Source organism: Triturus cristatus, chromosome 11 (assembly GCF_964204655.1).
Source record: "Triturus cristatus chromosome 11, aTriCri1.1, whole genome shotgun sequence".
Taxonomy (NCBI): Eukaryota; Metazoa; Chordata; class Amphibia; order Caudata; family Salamandridae; genus Triturus; species Triturus cristatus.
In genome coordinates, this window is record NC_140594.1 from 430547098 (window position 1) to 430567787 (window position 20690).

The following is a 20690-nucleotide window of genomic DNA, read 5'->3' on the forward strand; positions in this document are numbered from 1 at the left end:
CTGACCAGTGTTTTAGCAGCAGTGTCTGGTAAAAAAGGAATAATTTTCCATATCATTCTGAGTTTATGATGGGCTGTGGCTGCTACTTAGTTTGCGTGTGCCATGCAATTAAGGTGATCGTCAAAAATTACTCCCAGATTCCTGACCTTAGGGGTCGGGTTGGGGGGAGTACCAAAGGCTGGTGGCCACCAGGATACAGGCCAGATTGGGGAAAGAGATCCAAAGATGACCACCTCCGTTTTATCGGAGTTAAGTTTCAGACAGTTACCTGTCATCCACTCACCGAAGTCCACCATTCCATTTTTAAAGCGCTCTGCCACCTCCGGTCCGTCGCCTTTGATGGCCAACACCAGTTGCGTGTCATCAGCATATGAGGTTAGGCTCATCCCATATGCTTTGATCACACATGCAAGGTCCGACACATAGATATTAAATAGTGTTGGACTGAGGGAGGAGCCTTGAGGAACCCCACACGGAAGTGACCGCTTGGCCGATTGGTATGGCCCCAGTGTAACCACTTGCGTTCTATCGGCCAAGAAGGAGGAAAGCAAGTCTCTCGCAGTGTGGTGAATGCCCATCCTTCCGACACGGTCCACCAAGATCTTATGGTCGACCGTGTCGAAAGCTGCCGAGAGGTCTAACAATACAAGTAATGCTGTCCCTCCCTGGTCACGGACAATTCTGATGTCGTCTGCTGCCTTGATGAGGGCGGTTTCCGTTCCGTGATACTTTCGGAAGCCAAACTGTGTGTCATCCAGTAGCTGATGTTTCTCTATGTACTCTGATAGCTGCTGGTTCATGGCTTTCTCCGCCACCTTAGCTAGGAAAGGGAGGCTTGCTATAGGTCTATAATTCTTTAATTCCTCCTTATCTAAGTTGGGTTTCTTCAGCAGGGGTTTAACCAGTGTGTTTTTTAAGGAATCTGGGTAAATCCCAGAACTCAAGATTGTGTTACAGACAAGAGTGATGACCGGAGCAGTTATATCCATCACCTTGGAAAGGACTGAGGAAGGACAGGGGTCCAGAGCCGATCCGGTTTTGATAGACATGATAATGGTTTTTATTTGATCAGTGATGAGAGGCTGAAAACTGGACAGGGTGTTTCCTGAGGTGGTTTGAGAGGTAGAGGCTCTGGTGGTGTTAGTTATTGAGGTAAAAGCTTGGTATATGTCATTGACTTTGGAATAAAAGAATTCAGACAACGCGTCGCAAAATGGTTGTGACGGAGACGGATTTAAATCTGGTACATTGCCAGATAAGGTTTTAGTAATGTCGTATAGTTGCCTACCAGAGTTTTTAGCTTTTTCGATTTGTTCCGAAAAGAAAGTTTTTTTGGTAGCAGTAGTCATAGTTTTGTAAATGGTCAATGATTCTTTATATTTAATCTTGCTTTCAGTGTTGTAGTTTCTACGCCAGTGCCTTTCCCTATTCTTACTCAGTTGTTTTTGAGTTCTTAGTTCCTCTGTGTACCACGGGGCGGTTGGTGTACTTCTATTCCTAGAATGGAATTTAGTAGGTACTAGGTCTTGTCAGAATAAGAATACGTTTGCAGTGCAACTTATTACAAAGGTGTTAAAGACCTCTATACAACGAAGCCATGAGCGTCCTTAAAATAACATTTTATCCTTTTCTTCTTGTTCAAGTCATATTTTTTAGTTTCTTCTATTTTGCACATGCGCTTTGTCTATTAAATGTTATTGCTTAGGATGCATTGTTCACTGATTGGTGCAACGGTTTTAATTAACTATGCATTCAACCTATTCACCCAGTACATTTATGTAACTGAACAAACAACGCTTTCAGTGAATGAAAGGCTCTTTTGTTTCAGGAACATTTTGAACATGGCTTACTTCAGAGAAACACTAATCAATACAATTGTTTTTTGATAAATGGAACCTCGTCACGAAGGAGGTCTCTATCTTGCTGATTTTCTGAAATGGAAAAGCACACAGAGAAACACATGCACGAGGAGAATGTTCATTCACATATAGCAAAAATGCACTTTCATTCTGCAAATGTGGACTTGTCAATGCAAGCTGTTTGAGGCCTAGTCAAGCTAACTTAAGCACTTCTAAATGAAGCATTTTTAAACAAATATATTAAACACTCTCACAGTAGCTGACACTGACTGGTTCTTTCGTTCTACAGGGTATATGCTGGAACCAGACCCCGATATCAGGCCGGATATCTTCCTGGTCTCTTACTTTTCTTTTAAGATGGCCAAGCGTGATTGTCCGGTGCAGAACGTGCAGGTATGTGAACGCGCAAGCCAGGTTTAAGACATGAAGATGTGTGCCTATGGGGCAAAAGTTGCCTTGTTATGATTATATGCCTTGTCAGTATTTGAGAATCGTGAATGGCAGTTATGCCTAAACCGCTACATCAATTGTATAGTTATATTATGCATTTTCATATGTTGATCCTGTTTTCTCTGTGCCACAGCCAAATACATTTCTAAAATGTACATATTTTATATAATGAAAGGTGTGGCCTCTTGTCAGTGTTCAAGCTGCCCTCAGACCTTGCCCCTTCAGTTCCCCTTCTGCCAGATTAGTGTTTAAAATGCAAAACATTGTTCTCCATTCAACAAATGTGGCAATTACTCCTGGAAAACTAGGTCTCGATGCTCAATGTAAGCATCTCTGGATTTTAACAAGCATAGGTGTCATGACTGTAGAAAATCTGCAATAGTTAATATGTTCAATCACTTCCTTATTTTTGCACAATGTAAACTAGTTGAATATTTTTAAACTATACAGGATTTTGAAGTTAAAATCCTTCCCGGTTATGTAGGATGGTGAATTTTAAATCAAGGATTTTCAAGATTTTGCAAACAACACAAATTATAAAGTAAAATAGGATATGACTCCAGTGCTAAAGGCATTCAAAGTAGAAGCTTACTAGACAGAACAGCTAAACATAATTGAAGAGCCAAGTTATAAGTGCCTTATGGCAGGATGGCATCCAAAGGATCCTGGTAGAGAATTCCGGTGTTTGACCGTAATATACAAGAAAGAGCACACACCCAGTGTAACTCGACGAGTATCATGGAGAACCCACATGTTGGCTGAGCTGGATTAAAGTGCGCAAGAGGTCCCATACCTACGAATTCTGAAGCAGAGGAAAGCTGGACAGATTTTAGCATTGGCTTTATGACAGATGGTTGATGCACAGGCAACCAGTGAAAGTCTAATAGGTGTCTAGAAATATGAACCCTGTGTTGGAGACCAAGAGCTAAGAAAGCTGACATATTTTGAGTTAACGGAGTCCAAAAATCAGGTAATGAAGGAAACCTAGGTAAACTCCTTTCCTGTAATAAAGCATTGTAGTTGGGTTCTAAAACGCCTTACATGGGGCTTGTCCAAGATGGCGGCAGCATAGGACACCTGTCTCGGAGCTCCGCTGTTTTTTTAGGCCCAGCAGCAACATTGCTGGGTGAATGGGCCCCCTGACCCAGTAGCAGCGGCCATCCATCTTCAGGACACGGGCAGGACCACGGTGAGGCTCCCGGCGGTGACTAGAGTTAACGCGGACCCGGCAGGCTGATGCGGAGATGTCTGGCGGCGTGCTAAGGCTGCTGGCTCGGGGTGTCGCGGGCCACACCTGCTCCTGTTGGGCTGGCGCCCAGACATTGGTTGAGCAGCAGCCCCTTGGGATAGACATTGAACCCGCATCGGTGGCGGTGATTGACTGCCCGGGGAGCGGCCGTGGTGCCAGCGGTGTGTGTGGGACCTTATGTGAAGGCGACCGTATTTGGGCCGAGGGGGTGCTTCACCTCTCCCCACGTTTCTCCTTTGACTGCATCTGGATCTCGGAGGCCTGGGCCCATAGCGTGCTGGGCGGACTGAGTAGTGGGGCCCCATCGGTACTTGCGCGCTACTCTCCCAGGGGGGCTTGGACGAGGGCCGACGTCTTAGGCTTACTGTGGTCTGCTCCTAGCGGTCCGGCCCATCCTACCTCAGCGAGCAGCCGTGCCCCTCCGGGGGGTGCTTGCGCTTCCTGGGGGCGCATCTCGCCCTCCTATCTCCCCCCCTTATTCTCTGGCATGTCCGGGGGCGCAGGAACATCAGGGGTGGTGTGAGATCATGCCTGGAGGTCCCCACTGGTCCCCTCCTGGATCAAAAGGCCAGACCAGGAGGCGAGGGCACTGGATTGCAGCCTTTTTCGGCCCACTAGTGGTGGACCGGCCCGCCCTGATAGACTCTGCGCTTTAACTGGGCCTTGATCCTGGGCACCGTTTTGCCTTCTCATTGCCAGATGCGGGCCTGAAGACTGTGACTGGCCTGCCGGGGGCCTGCTACTAAGCACGCTCCAAGCAAATCTATCTGGTGGTCACTCATAGGAGACGCTCATAGGCCTGGTGTGTCATTTGACATGCAGCTTGCAAATCCATCCTTCGAGCTTCATTGAGATGCTCAGCTCAATCCCAGCACCTGCCTGTGATATAGACTCCAAACTAGATGCTTCGATAACTCCCTGGTGGGAGATGTTGTTTGACTCATTGATTCAATCGTGTTATTCTTTGCCCTCTAATTTCAATTTCTTTCTCTTTCTCTTCCTTTGTCTCCCAGCCCTGTTCTTTAACCCGGGGGGTGGGTGGAACAGTGTGGCGCCTGGCTGAGTGAATTATGTTGTGCATAGGCGTCAGTCATGGTATCTCTTCTTAGCCTCAATGTCAAAGGTTCTAACTCCCCAGCGAAGTGGCTAGCAGATCTCTCATTCCTCAAGGACACAAAGTGCAATATTTGCTTACTGCAAGAGACCCATTTGCTTCAAAAAGACTGGTGACGGTTACGCTCTCGCTGGTTTAACAGACATTATTTTTCGTCTGGGCTCACCAAGAAAGCTGTGGTGGCCATATTGTTTGCCACACACCTTTCTGGGAAGGTGGAGGGGGTTTTTATGGATCTCCCAGGCTGACTGTTAGCGCTGCTTGTACAAATAAAGGGCACCCGGTACACGATTGCCACTGTTTATGCCCCCAATGACAAGCAGGAAACCTTTTTTCAGGGACGCTTGATTTTCACCCCAGATAGGGAGATGGTGGTGGGGGCGGGGGCAACTTTAATGTGGTAATGGATGTGCTGAGCGACAGATCTATCCTCTGAGCAGGACAAGACTGGGGACTCACTCCAGGCACTAGAGTTCGACTTGACAAAGCAGGGCTAACCGACATTTAGTGCCACATACACCTCACAGAAGTAGACTACACATTTCTCTCAGCGGCCCACCAAACATACACATTCATTGATTACTTCCTCACAACCTCAGGGATAACCAGGGACACAATAGCCGCAGACATGGGTGTAGCCGCTCTCTCTGACCACTCCCCTATTAGTTTGCACCTCCGTCCTAGTGCGCAGTCGACAATACCTCATCGCTGGCACCTTAATACAAAACGTCTCACATACGATAAAGTACGAACAGCCACCCTAGGAGCATTGACCTCCTTCCTGGAGTCTAACGATACTCCTGAGACGGACATAGGCACATTGTGGGAGACCTTAAAGATGGTCTATCGGGGTTTACTTTGTTGGAATAGTGATGGGCTATAACGGGGAGCAGCAGGACAAGCGTTGCCACCTAAAAGCTCAAATTAAGGAGCTGAAGACAGCACATGCAGTCAGGGGCTGTGGCGGTCCGCCGCCAACTGACAGCTCCGAAAACAGTTGCACCATAGACATGGGAAGGGCAGAGTATGCCTTACGACGACTGCGCCAGAAATACTATGCTGGGGAAATAAGGTGGGATGTATGCTAGCACATTGCCTCCGGGCGCAGGTCGTGGAATGGTATCCAAAATACAAGGGACGGGTGGCTCTATCTGCAATACAGTATGCCTTTGGAGCATTTTATAGGGCTCTTTACACCGCTGAGCCCTTACAGAGTGAGGACATGGCGACCTACCTGGCCCAGGTCTACTCCTGAGATGTAGGGACATCTCACACTTAGTCAACTCCATTGATAAATGAGGAGCACTGGCAGACTCCATGCAACTGGCTACCATCACACTGCTTCCAAAGCAAGGCAAGCACCCCAAAAGTTGCCCCTCCTACAGCCCGAACTCCCTGGTAAACGTGGATGCAAAGATTTTCACTAGTATACTGGCACATAAGTTGGCACCCTACTTGCAGGGTCTGGTCGATCCTGGCCGGGTTCATCCCGAAGTGAGGAAGCAGCAACAGCATGAAGAGGCCTTGTCACTTATTGGACAAAACACAGCGCTCGGATCCGAGCGCTTGTTCTGACGATCAACACCGAGAAAGCCTTCGATCGCGTGCACTGGCCGTATCTATATTGGGTGATGGAACACATGGGACTTGGGTCATACTTCCGCAGCTGGGTGGAATCCTGTTACGCAGCCTCCCAGGCTAGTATCTGTGTTAATAGTGTGCAGTCGCCCACTTTTTCAAAAGGGCGAGGGACCAGACAGGGCTGTCCCTTGTCTCCTCTCCTCTTTGCGCTCTACATGGAGCCGCTGGCAGAACGGATAGGGGTCAATGCAAAGGTGACTGGGATACAGATGCACAAGATCCTGTTATACAAAGACTATATGCTCATGACCCTCACAGACCCATCTAACTCTCTGGAAGCTGCCTTGACAGAGTTATCGGAGTTTGGGAGGGTGTCATGCCTCAAAATGAATCCACAGAAATCTTTGATCCTGGACCTGACTCTCCAGGAGCCTGAAATATCCTCACTTCATAACCAATTTCCATTTCAGTGGGCAGAGGATGGGGTCCAATACTTAGGTTTACAGATATAGTCCATGCGACAGGCCACCACGGAGCATAATTACTGGCACCTACTCACCACAACCAGATCAAACATCACCAAGTGGAAGTCCCAGGGCCTTTAATGGTTAAGACTGAGGGCAGCCTTAAAAATGAACCTACTCCCTAAGCTACTCTACGTAATGCAAACTCTCCCGCTCCAGCCCCCATAATGGGTACTAGATTAACTGCAGGCTCTGATTTAGGATTTTATCTGGAAGGGTAAACTGGCAAGAATATCCAGAGCAAGGGCCTTTCCCACACTGGCTGTGGGAGGGCTGGGGGTCCCGAACATCAGCAAGTATTACCAGGCAACCCAGCTGCGATATATGGTAGAATGGTCCCGCATACTCAAAGAAAAACACTGGTGTTTCATAGACCAAGTCATTGTGGGTACACACATTTGGAAACTACCTTGGCAACCCAAATCTTATGGGCCAGTTGATGTGTGTATCTCCCCAGTGATGAGAGCGACAGGGCTCAGCGGAAATATGACCTCTCCGCCCCAATATCCCCACAGACACTGCTGATAGCAAACCCGGACTCCCTCGACCCCCCCCCCCCCCCACCCCACCCCTGGCAGCCACAGGATCGGGATTTAAGGTGTGAAGGAGGTCAGTTGCAAGCGGGTGGGTGGCCTCTTTGACGCAGACGCACTCAAGGATTCACCACACTGCAAACTTGCTACCCCCTCCCACATACAGCGAGATGGCAATATCTGGTAGTGGCGCACTGGGTAACCCATCCGTGGATCCAACCGCATGCTGTTAGACCTCTACTGGCCTTTGAGAAGTGGTTCCTCACAGGTCCACAGATAAGAAATTGTTCTCCGACATCTACGCATTTCTATCACAGCCCACGCACTCTCCACCCTCTCCCGCAAGAGCTAGATGGGAGAAAGAGTGCGAGCTCCCCTTTTCAGATAGTGGAATGACATTTTGCATTGAGCATGAACATCTGCCCTCAACACCACCAGTAAAGAAATGCTCCTCAAAATAGCCCACTACTGGTACCTCACTCCAGGGGGGGATGGGCAGTGCTGGCGGCAATGAAGCCGACAAGGCACACTGGCACACCTTTTATGGCAGTGCCCTAGGTTAGAATCATTTTGGTCGGGTGTCTTGGATGCCGTCAACACAATGTTCAATACAGACCTACCTAAATTCCCAAGCTACGTACTACTAGGACTGCCTAACTCACTCACCTGCCCACTGAAATCGTCTAGAGGCAAGGCTATCACTCTTAAAATGGGGGCAGTGAAGCAACTTCTTCTAGCTAGATGGGGGATGGACAAGATACCCACTAACCAGGACTGGCTACATAAAATATGGGAAATACTGGGAATGGAGAAGCTGACTGCGGTAGCCACGCAACAACTCCCCCGGTTCGATAAGATGTGGTAGCCATGCTTACAGTATTTATCAGACTGGTTTTGTGAGTTATCCTGTCCCCAATACCTGCGGATTTTGCGACTGACAGCCACCCAACACACTGCATAACACTAGACCGCAATCACCAGTGCAGGGCACCTTCTCACTAGAAGGGAGCGTGCCCTGTAGGTGCCCCTCCTCTTCCCCGTTCAGTTGCGTGACAAGTGCCCACAGTGGATGATCTGGAGAATATGGGGACTGTATCCACACACAACTAAGGACCTTCATCTCGCAAGCCACAAGGACTGTCTGTTCCTGTCACCCCGCAAAGGTGGCCCGCCTCGGATTGAGTAGAAGGGTCCACAGCTGCTGAAAAGTAGGGGTTCTAACAATCTCATCATCCCTGTGGTCTCCTTCCCTGGAAACCAGCCCATATGCCACTGTAGTTGCGCTGCCACATAATAAGAATAAAAATCAGGGGCATTCATATAGCAATCTGTTGTCCGCTGCAGCTTCGACAGAGCGACCAGTCGCTGAACCCTTATTCCATACGAGATCAATAATGATGGAGTCTAGGTCCTGAAATGAAGCACTCTGAATTACCAGTGGCGTAGAAAACATGATATATAAAAGGTGAGGCAGCGCCACCATCTTAGCTAAGGCGATTCCAAAACCCTCATACTAGCCTGCACAGCCTTCACTGCTGTCCTATATCACCCTCTGAGGGATGAGGTTTCAATAGATCCGGACACCCAGTTACTGCACAGTCTGCTCTCATTGCATGCTTCCTACTTCTGGGGGTTCCTCCCTGTCTCCAGGAATCGGGAACAGACTGGTCTTTAGCCAGTTAACTCAGCAGCTAGAGGCCTTCCCATATGCTGAGGATATGTGCCGCCCTCTCAGTCTCTGTGCGCAGGTCGCAGAGGTAAATCACTATACCATCCGCATAGAGGGTGATAAAATGAGAAACACTGCGAGCCCGAATGCCGGCAAAGGGAATGCTATCACGAGCCATGCACGCCAATGGCTTTACCATTAGGGCAAAAAGCAGAGGGGATGGATGCCATCCCTGATGGGTGCCACGTCCCATATTACACTGCCCTGAGATTGTGCAACCAGTATGGATCTTTGCTACGGGGTCTGCCTACAATAAGAAGGTCCAGGCCACGAAACGGTTCCCCAACCCCATCGGAAGCATGACAGTGCGGAGGAAGCTCCAATCTAGGCTATTGAATGCCTTGTTGATTACTACAAATATGCATCCATCCCATTCTGGCAATCGCAAACCCTCCCCAGGATCGCCTGCAGCAGCCTAATGTTAAGAGCCACGCTCCAGCCCGGTATAAACCCAGAGTGGTCAGTAGAATTAACCCAGTCATATCGGGGAAGTAATCATTCTGCCAGCATTTTGCTATGGATCTTATAGTCCACGTTCAGTATTGACAGAGACTGGTATGCAGTCACGTTCATAGCAGAATTCCCTGGTTTGAGGAGCGGAACAATAAGGGCCTCCTGCAGGGTGGACTGCAGCATCTTAGCTCTAAGTGCGTGTTGAGTTGATATGCCGCCAAGCGGAGGGTAAGGAGGTCAAGATTAGTGGCATAGAACACTGCTGGGAGGCCATCTGTCTCAGTTACCCTTCCATGGGCCATGCGTCGGACCTCAGTCTGAATTTCCTCCTCTGTAATATCCTCCTCGAGTGGCTACCACCCCTTGGGTCAACCCACCAGACCGCAAGTTGGGGGGAGCTATTCACTGATGGTGCAGTTGGGTGTTGCCTCCCTAGCTGTGTATAAATTGAGGGTAAAAGTATGCAAAGGAGCGATTTGAATTTCCCTTCTGTATAGAGACCGGTACCATTCAGCCTTACCAACTCCAGGGGTGGCAACCCACTGTGAGAGGGGTTAGCAAACCAAGCCAGTACACGGCCAGACCTGTCCCTCAGTTTGTGCCCTGACCATAAAGGCTTTGTGGTCTCTACATCAGAGTCATTCTACATATTCTGCTACTCTAAAGTTGAGATACTTTTGACCCTTGTATACATGGGAGGGAAGTGCTAGGCGAAGCCTCAGCTTCCTCCACAGGCACACCTTTCACCAGTTTGCATGCCGGCCAGTGGGCTGTAGGCCTTAGTGATAGTCAACTCGCTCTTTCTTTGGCAGGCAACCTCACTAGATTTCCTTGATGTGCAGGGGGGAAACCTGCTTTAGGAGTTTGTTGCTTACTGGATAGACACTTGACAAAGCTCACGGCCTTCATGGATGTAATGAAGTCTTTAGAGATCATCCTCGTGGCAGACCATTGCCTCTACTGACCCAGTGGACCCCCTGACAAAAGACAGTTATTGTCCCATGACTTCCTCCAACATGTAACTTGCATTATTCATAGCTTTAGTAAGATGGCCCATAATCAATCTGCTGTTTGTTGGTTTACATAACTTTCATAACAAATGTTCATAAAACATCAGGCCATGACGATGAAGTAGAATTGTTGTAATGCATTAAAAGCACTCTGACCTCCATCAGCACTGGGAAAGGTTTTCCCTTTCTTGGAACATTTGTTAATTTTGAGTAAAAGTAAATGTCTATTACAACAAAATATGATTGGAAGTTAGAAAATGTTTATCCTACCTTTTAATAACCGTGTCTGAAGTGAATTTCAGGATTTTTATTTTTTGTTAATACATGCACACAGAGGGCACTTTAGAAGTGCCCCCTGTAAACCTACCAGCCTCTGGTGTGTTGGCTGACTGGTCTCTGCCTACCTCTTGAGACAGATTTCTGACCTTTCAGGGCGAGGACCTTTCCTCTCAGGGGGTCTGAAACCAAGTCTGTACAGGAAGAGGGTGTTCACACCCCTTTCCTCAGGATGCCCAACTGATTATCACTCCTAGGACGGCAAGCTTCAAAGAAGCTCCCTCCTTGAAATGCAAATCTGGCTCCCCTCAAGAGAGGAGGCTGACCTCCCTTTGTCCAGAGCCCTTTGGCACCTGCACAGTTCGGTAATTAGCAAGTCAGGTAGGAGTGCACAACCCCCAGGCCAGTACCACCCCTAAGATGGCCTAACCTGAAGTGAGTACAATTTTTCAGAAGTGGCCATTTTTGTGTTGGCACACTTAAGAACAGGGTTATGCCCACTTACCACATGAAGTGGTCATATAGTGTCCATAGTGACCCCAAGGGTGAGTAGTCTATTGGCTACTACCCTACACTCCCCTAACACCCCTAAATTCTGTGTTTAGGGGAGCCCCTGGCACCAGGAAATCAGATCCTGCTAAATTGAAAAACGAAGAAGGATGTAAAGAGTCTCATCCCAACAAGAACCTGAAACCCAGCTAAAGACCTGGTGCCAACTCTGCCTGCTGATTTTGACAATTGTGCTAAAAGTCGACTTGTCCTGCAGCTGCGGAGTCACCAAAGCCCAGGAGACCTGGCAGCATTTCACCCAGGAACCAAGACCTCCCGAGAAGTAGCAGACCTGCTTCTATGCAAACCTGCAGACATTTAAAGAGTCCTGTGAGGACTTTGTGACCAGAGAAACCTGACTCCTGAAGACACCCATCTTTCCAAGCTCAGGTTGAGGTGGGCCAACAGTGTCAATATGGTTCCCCAGCCCTTCAGAGACCGAGACCACCGTGGTTTCTCCCCCAGTGAACTCTCCACCTGCAGCCTCTGCACAGAGGCCCCCCTCAACCGTGACTGTTCCCAGCAAGGAAAACCCAATGCCTAAATGCACCCATCACCCCAGGGCCATTGAGAAGAGGAACAAAGGTGTCCCTACATCCCTGAGCATCGTGAGACCTGAACCCCCCCCCCCCCGTTGAAAGGCGCGACTGGCCTCCCAGTCCAGCCTGCAGCCTCTCTGCCCTAGTGCCGCTGGTGGTGTTCTGCTGGTGCTGCCTTGGACCTTGCCCACCACTCACCTTAACTCCTGGAGATTGGTCCTGTAAGTTGCTATACTGTGCCCGATTGTCCCATTGACTTTTCCTCCCATAGGATAACATTGCAGCTTCTAAAAATTGCACGGTCTTCTTTTTGCGCTGAAAACCATTCCTATTTAAAAACATTCTTAACTGAACAAATTGCTTCTGGTGCCTAAACATATATAAAGATGCATGTTATTTTTATATCTCCTTAGAAGAGCACCTTGGGATTGCCATAGCAAGCCACCTGTCGACTCGTACGGGAACCCCTGGACTCTTTACGTGATATCCCATATTGATATATCATTATAAAAAGCCAGCTTCCTACATCTTTGTACAGATATAGGTAGTCTCCCCTACTGCTTTCTATGTGTACATGGTTGCAGTAGGAGGTGCATGGTCTTCAGGTGTTTTGACAGAAACATTTGTCAACATTATCCAGCAAAAAGGACCAAATTTCCATAGTTTGCTTCCTTCTTTTGCAGAGTTAAGTATTCATAATAATTGAACTGTTTTATATAACGTACCCGTGGTTTACCAAGAACCGGTGTGCTTGGTGCAACAGCTCACCGGCCACAAGTTCTGGAGGGAATTCGTTTGCGTCAACAAAGAATATTGGCTTACCAGTTTTTCTCTTCATAAAACTGTATGTTGAACCCTATCCATTGAAATGAATGTTTTGCATTTTCAGAATTCTGTAATCCCGGCCAAGCTTCCAGAGCCTGTGAAGGCAAGTGAAGCTGCTGCGAAAAAGAGCCAGCCGAAAGCCAGGTAAGACAGTGGTTCTTAAACCTGTGGTCCGAGGTGCGACTGCCTTACTAAATTAAATAACATTAAACCTAAAAATAAATAATGTATATACAAATAAAGACCAACTCAAAAATGGGAAAACCTTTTAAATATTTGATTATAATTTAAGAAAAAAGATTTCAATATTTTACCATTTGCTTAGTGTATCCTAGTTTTTGTAGTTTTGTGTATTGTTTTGAGAGTCAAATCCTAGAAGTTGCTTAAGCTGGGGTTCCCTGGATTCCAGTAATGAATCACGGGGGTCCACGGAATGCAGAATGTTAAGATCCACTGAGGTAAGATGTGCTCAAGGCACACATTTCACACCAATGGCCTTCCTCTACTACCAACATGTAGATGAAGTGTAAGAACTGGTAAAAATAAAATCCCTCCAGCTTTCACCACCAGTGACACTACATGAAAATGCATCACATGACATTTCATGCTTTGACATCATGGTAAGTTATATTATTGAAATAAATGCAAAAAAACATCATGTGGCTTAATACCATTAAATAATTTAAGTGTAACTAAAGTAGAAAAGCGTTTTTTTTTTTTGTGGCATTTGACCAAATATTTTATAATTTCTTTTTATTAACAATAGGAATCAACAACACAAGGCATAATACATTATTATTATAGTGTCTTATCTTTACATGGTTCTCGAGCAGTTATAAGTACACAATACGAAGGTAGCTGGTGATTCGTGTCATGTCCACAACATTTCATCTTGAGCAGGGGTCAATGGCGGGGTACAGATGCTTCCCTTATAAGCATTCCAGTCTTTCCATATGTGGGACCACTTTTTGGGACATCCCCTGGCTACATAGACATACTTCTCCCGAAACATGCACCAGTCCATGTCTTTCTCCTATGACCTCACATTCGGTGCGTGCGATGCCCCCCACTTCTGGGCGATGTTGAGTTTGGCTATCATTAGTCCCAGTGTGACCCAGGTCATGCGTTCGCTATTTAGGTCCGTTGGTTCCCACACATTTAGGAGACTTCTCTTAGCCTCCAGTGGGAGTGTATGATTTAACACTTCACTCAATCTCATGTATTTTCTTCCAGTACCTCCGGATATGCGGGCACTCCCACAATATATGGAGGAAGGTACCTTCGTTGCCGCAATCCCGCCTACACTTACCATCAGGTGCTCTACCCATTAGTACCATCCCTGGCCCCGTGATGTAGATTCGGTGCAAAATTTTGAGTTGTACTAATCTCAGCTTTGCTACGATGGCTACCTCTCGTGGCGAGGATACCGCCGCCACCCAATCTTCCTCGTCCAGTATTATGCCATCCCTGTCCCACTTCTTCCTCAATCTCACCAGGGGTCTCCCGTGTGGTTCACTAACTTTTTATATGTGAGTGAGATGGCCTTCGTTGGTAAGTATCCATCGAGGAGTCGGTCTTCAAGGGGTGCAGCGTCAGAAGGGGTCTCTCCCTTTCGAAAACAGGAGCATAAGGCATAGCGGATTTGCATGTATCTAAAATACTCTGTAGGAGCAAGTTCATATTCTTGTTGCAGGGTGGAGAACGACTTGACCTCGCACTTTACCCATAGGTCGCCTACTTTCGATATGCCAATGAGGTCCCATTTGTCAAACCCTTTTGTAGACCAGAGGTTACCAAGCCTGTCGGAGTCCCATAACGGCGTGGCTCGGGTGATTATATGCTCCCACCCCATGCTCCTGGAGGAGGCTGCCGTCCAGACCTGCACCGATTGTTTAGTTGGTCCTGTGAGTTGGCGTCTCCCAGCTTTCAAGTAGAGCGCTCTGTTTTAGTTCCCCCTCGGGCAGCATCCAATGGTCCATTGCATAGCCTGGATCGTCAGCCTGCCTATATGTGCCTTGGTTGATTGCTGCCAGATGCGCTGCCCAATAGTATTTTTTGAGGTCTGGGAGGGCGATGCCGCCGTCATACCAGGAGATGTTGAGTTTGGATAGTGCTATGCGTGGCTTCCCATTCCATAGCGGCGTTGTAGGGTCTCAATCTCCTTGAAATAACTGGCCGGAACCAGATCCTGCGAATTCTGCAGGACGTATAAGAATCGGGGCAAGGACATCATTTTGAACAAGGTAGCGAAAGTGGGAGTGTCATCCAGCGTTCAGAGTCTCTGCAAGGGAGGGAGCAGGTTTCGTGCAAATCTATCTGCAGGGTTGGCGGTTATATAAATGCCAAGGTATTTGAAGCCCTGTGAGGTGATCTGTATTGGGCAATCTCTGGGGGGGTCCCGTAAGAGGTCCCCTGAGGACGTACAGCACGGATTTATGCCAGTTTATGGTATACCCGGAGTATCTACCAAAGATGGCGAAGATGTCGAGCACTGCTATTAGCGAGACCTTTGGGGAAATTAGGAATAGTAGTATGTCATCTGCATACAGTGAGATGTGGTCCTCCCAGGATTCCGCCCACCTAAATCCACGGATCATTGGATCACTCCGTATCCACGACGCCAGAGGCTCCAGGGCCAGGGCGAACAGGAGGGGGGAGAGTGGGCACCCCTGCCTTGTGCCTCTGCCTAGCTCAAACAAGTCGGATTTTTTATTGTTGACCACTATCTGGGCTAGTGGCCTTGAGTAAAGGAGTTGCACCCACCTGATGAATTGGGGCTCAAAGCCCATTTTCTCAAGTACCGCAAATAAATATTTCCATTCGACCATATCGAACACCATTGAGGCGTCCAAGGATACCACAACTGCCTCCTACTGTATAGTGGACACACTCCCCATCACTCTGTGCACCCTGCGAAGACTCAGGGCCGTGTTGCGTTGAGGCATGAAACCAGATTGGTCCGGATGTACGAGATTATTAATGACTTTAATTAGTCGGTTAGCAAGGAGTTTGGCTAAAATCTTTGGTTCGGCGTTCAGTAGAGAGATCGGCCTATAGGAGGAACAATCTGTCCGGCTTTTGCCTTCCTTGTGGATCATTACTAGGGTGGCCAGTCTTTGGTCCTGGGGAAGCTCCCTGACCTCCCTGCTCTCTCTGAACGTGTTGCATAAGCAGGGGGCGATGAAATCTGCCCCAAGTTTATAGAGTTCTATCGGCAGTCCGTTGGGCCCCGATGCCTTCCCCAAGTTAATTCCCCGGATTTCCAGCGCCACTTCCTCTTGTGTGAGTGCCCCCTCAAGATATTCAAGCTCTGACTCTGCGAGTTTAGGAAGCGTTATGTCTCTCAGGAGGTCGATTGAGTCCTGTGTCATGTAAGGGTTCTGGGAGGTATAGACCTGATGGAAGTGAAGGGCAAATGCGTTGGCTATAGCCTGGGGGTCCGTGATTGTGTGTGCATCTTTGTCGATTAGTTCCGGAACCAGTCTACTTGCCAGGTGTTTTTTGTCTAGCCATGCGAATAACTTCCCTGCTTTATCTCCCTGGTAATAGATCCATTTGACCAAATAATAATTCATATTCCCATGATAATTTATCACAGTGTGCATATACCCATTGATACTTAATGCTAGCTTTAATGACTGGGAAAATCCATCACAGGGCAGGTGCTTCCGCATATACCTCCATAGGCCAACAACAGCACTTCTAAATCCAGGTGCCACCTTTATGCCCTAATGCAACTGTGGCTTTCCATCACTTGGTCAAATTTGTTACAAGTTTAACTGTTCTGATTTACTTGTTAAAAAGAGTCCCCAAAATGATTTGCTTAAATGCCATTGAGAAATTTGATTTAAAATAAAAAAATGAAAACTAGAGTACTATATATCCTTAAAAAAGAAATCCAAGAAGACCATAACATTCCTACATTACTAGTACGGCATGCTGTTCAAAACGGGGCCCCTAAAGAAACCAGGTTAGAGCATTTAGTGTTTATGGCCTTTTTTTTCCGATAAAGGTGTAATAAATGGGAGCAATCGGTTTGAGATCGGTTGAGCAGCAGAAGTTATGAGGGTGTCGCCCATTGGCAACCTTGTATTTTTAGTTTGAGTTTGATTGTTTAATTTGTTAGCACAATTACTTTTCAACCTGATAAAATGTTTATCTTTTTAAACTTAAGTCTTTTAATTTAATATGCAATAATTGTGAGGCAAATAACTTTGAACACATAAAGGTTTGCTCAAATAGTTTTCGACCGAAAGCTGTACATTTTTGCATCTATGCATGCCATTGTCCTACCATCATGTGGTGAGTACATTTTGACATAACTTCCTAGGACCACGTGCTAGCCATCACAGATTAAGTGCCACCCTAGGTCCAAGTGTCACCCATCACAGAATAGTTTATTTCACAGGATTAAGATCAACCACATATGCCACATCCCCATTTTATCTGCAAGGGTTGTGGCCCCTTTGCTTCGTCAGAGGTGGTTGGGTTTTAGTTGGTAGAAGCTGGTGCAGCAGAAAGTGGGTGTTAAGTTGGGGAGGAGAGCAGTGTGGTAGCTCTCCCCGTGAGCACTGATACTTGTGATGTACCTATTCGAGGCTCTACCTATCAGGTGACTGGCAAACCGAAGATAGGAAAACAAAGGTATCAAAGTGGGCCTCCTCTCCCATGAACCCAGCATCTCCGTTTGGGCGTGTAAATGTAAAACTTACATTTCCAAAATGTTTCCTGCAGCACTGATGGCTAGTAATGCTGGGGCAATTTTTTTTTTTCTTCCACTCTTTCTGAATGTAGCACTGCCTGTAGAAACTCAAAGTTTTTCTCTTCCAGGTTAACGGACCCTATTCCGACAACAGAAACTTCTATCGCTCCCCGACAGAGACCTAAAGCTGGCCAGACACAACCAAACCCGGGGATCCTCCCCATTCAGCCAGCCCTGACACCTAGGAAAAGGCCCACAGTTGCACCCACAGCAGTGGCACCAGGTGAGGAGTGTGGTGAAAGAGCTATGGTAGTTCATACATAGAAGTGGATGAGCCTACAGGGAAATCAGTTGTTCCCATATGCTGTCACTGATCCCAAAAGATCAGTGAAAGTGTCAGTAACCAAGGTTAGCTCCCATGGGGCCTACTATGCCCAGACATGGGTCCCATTATCACTGTATCAAAGTATCCAAGCATACCCCACTGACAAGCCTAAACAGGCTAAAACCAGTCTGGGTTTCCTTGTTCTTCCTTCTGGGGGGAGGTAGTGGGGGCGACCTCGAATAGCACTTGGGATGGACTGTTTCCACGAGGCGATACTCATTTCCATAAGATGGGCTTCTTTCTAGTGTGGCACAGTGGGCAAAAAACTATAAATCAGTATGCTACCCATGCGATTACCAGTGGTTAGACTATTTTCAAGCCATTCATCCCTTTTTGTGTGTTTGATGTGCTTGACTTGGCCTGAGTCAAAGTAGCTTTCAGTGTTCCCATTATGTCCCTCTGTAAAATCTTCCTCTTTTCCTAAAGAGTAATAACACATTTCACATGACGTACAAATCCACATAACCCTGCCTGCCTTTCTTTACTAAGTAATTTCTCCCGGCAGTTGATACAGACACAGAAGTGTTCTTTTAGCAGCACCAACCTTTTTATTTTTTGTTTGCGATTATTAGGGTCCAGAGTGGTTAGGTCTGGTTATGTTGCTCTGCAGGCAGGCTTTTAAAAGTACGTGTCTAAAACAACCCGGCTTGATATTATTATTTTGGTTCCCCAGGTCCAGTGGCAGCTGCCCCATCCCAACCATTATCCGGCTCTGCAGTAATCCAACCGAAACCACAACCTCAACCGAAGCAGGCCCCAGCTGTTACTTTGGCTACTGCAGTAACATTGACACCGGTCACTCTGGCACAGACAGTGCCAGCTAACTCAATACCACCCCAGCAGCAGGCGACATCGCCTGCCCAACCGCAGGTGCCATGCACACAGCCACAGTTGGTGCAGCAGCAACAACTTTTCCTCAAGCAACAGCAAGTATTGCAACAGCAGCAGCAACAGGCTGCCTACTATCAGCAGCAGGTGCTTCAGGCTCAGCAGGTGAGTCTGGTGGGAATCAGGCGCACTTCTACATATTACTTTGGCTTGGAGGGTTCTCAAGCGATGCCCATAGAGTTACAAAAACATTGGTATGGGTAGTAAAAATAGTTTTGGGGATATCCTCTATAGAAGTAGTCTAAAATCTAGGGGCATAAAAAAATGTCAAGGTACACTGGAGAAATGCCTGAAAAGCAACTAAAAGTCAATAGCCTTGTGGATATCTCATTTAACCTAGTGACCAGTCTCCCTCCAACATAGAGTTGAAGAGAGAGTATTTTGTTAATCAGAAAATCATGATTGCATCACAGATGCAGGGTGTGGGGGAGAGTTGGGCATGCAGGGAGTGACAAAGTGGTGGCCTAGACAAGCTCTTAGCAACCGGTCACATGCATGAACCAAGTAATCAGCTCTCCAAATGTTTTCCCACTGATTTGGTGCCCTGCTTAACTTGGAGCCTTAATGACCGCTTGGTAAGCCTGTATAAACCTTATGTCCGGCGTGTGGTACATGGTCTGTGCTTCAGGGCCAAGTATGAGGCACCGTAGTTGATGCATGTCCTGAGGTACAGTCATAGCTCAGGGCAAATTTGAGACACCGCATGGGGTACAGGGCTGGGTGTGAGACAATGTCTGTGCTACACAGTAAGGTCAGAGGCAAATTGTGTAGGTAGAGGTGTGATGTGCAGCCTGTGTGTACTATATGAGGCACTGTCTGGGTCATAGGGAAAGGTGAGAGGTGAAGTCTTGGATGCAAGAGTGAGTTGGTTGCTGTTCAGACAAAGGTGAGAGACACATTCTGTTATCAATAGACAGGTGGGGAGTGGGCTACTGGGCAGGGATGAAAGTGTCTTCTGGATCGTAGACGAAGTCTGGATTTTTGTAATTGCTTTTGAACAAATGCAGGATATGAAGAAAGGCACCGGTTTGGCTTCAAGATGAGTGAAGTGCATAATGCTGCATTGCAAGATGATAAGTGCAGACTTGCTTGTAGAAAATGATGGTGTCTGGACTCCAGTGCTAATGATTGAAGCTATCTGCACTACTCTGAGCAATAGGGGAGTTCGTTAGAGGCTCTCTGAGCTGTAGGGTGCAGTATAAAATGCAGGTTAAAGTTCAGCTTCCAATGTGAGTTCAGTGCTGAAAATAGAAAAAAATAATTCTGGGAGCCCACAGAATGGTGGAGAGAAGGCAGAAAGGAGTTGGAGTCTGGAAGGTCAGATCATGCAAGTTGAAGGGGTGCTATAAGTGACATTAAATATTTTGGTCTAGCAGGAAATATGCATTATTTTTAGGTCAAGCCTGGGCAGTGCATGTGCTGCTCTGCAAGGTCTGCTGTGTTTGAGTATGGACTTGAAACCCTGCCCACTTTATGCCCATATTTGTCATTGTACTTCGTAAATGCTGGCTTCTGATCCGTTAATAGGCTTGTTAGTCCCTCCTTAGTATGGCCTTGTCTTCATTTGTTACCTCTCATGAGGACTGGCCCTTTTACTTCTGTTGTTACACAGTATGTCTTATTTAGTCTGTAAGCACTATTTTCTTTAATGAGTTTCTCCTACTGCAGGCCCGACATGCATTCCTGCAACATTCAGTGCGTCATGAGTGCTTTCACTTTCCAAGCTGCCCCGGACAATAGCGGCCGCTTCTTTGAAATGAAATAGGTGTTGCATTCCCAAGAGTTCGAGCTATTGGCATTGGAAATGACAATGCCTTTTATTTATGTGTTAATTATCAAAACAGATAAAGGCATTGTCAGTTACAATGCCAATAGCTTAAACTCTCGCAAATGTGAGACGTGTTACATTGCAAATGCTTGTTTGCAATCTGTGCCTACAAACAAATTAGCAATGGGATTTTTTCAAAGTTCTGGCTTGATGTATTAGTCGCAAGGAGGCTGTGTTTTAATTAAGCTTCATATGT

At 47.1% G+C, this 20690-nt stretch overlaps 1 protein-coding gene across 6 annotated transcripts in view; it reads left to right on the forward strand.

Annotated features, from left to right (window-relative positions):
- The window catches only part of AAK1 (AP2 associated kinase 1), a 362789-nt gene that overhangs the window by 115428 nt on the left and 226671 nt on the right, over window positions 1–20690 (forward strand). For all 6 annotated transcript variants that reach the window (XM_085636284.1, XM_085636286.1, XM_085636279.1 and 3 more), the window contains exons 9-12: window positions 2149–2252; window positions 12756–12835; window positions 17522–17676; window positions 18452–18771. In XM_085636284.1, the coding sequence (XP_085492410.1) occupies window positions 2149–2252; window positions 12756–12835; window positions 17522–17676; window positions 18452–18771 (659 nt within the window). The remainder of the gene's footprint in view (window positions 1–2148; window positions 2253–12755; window positions 12836–17521; window positions 17677–18451; window positions 18772–20690) is intronic.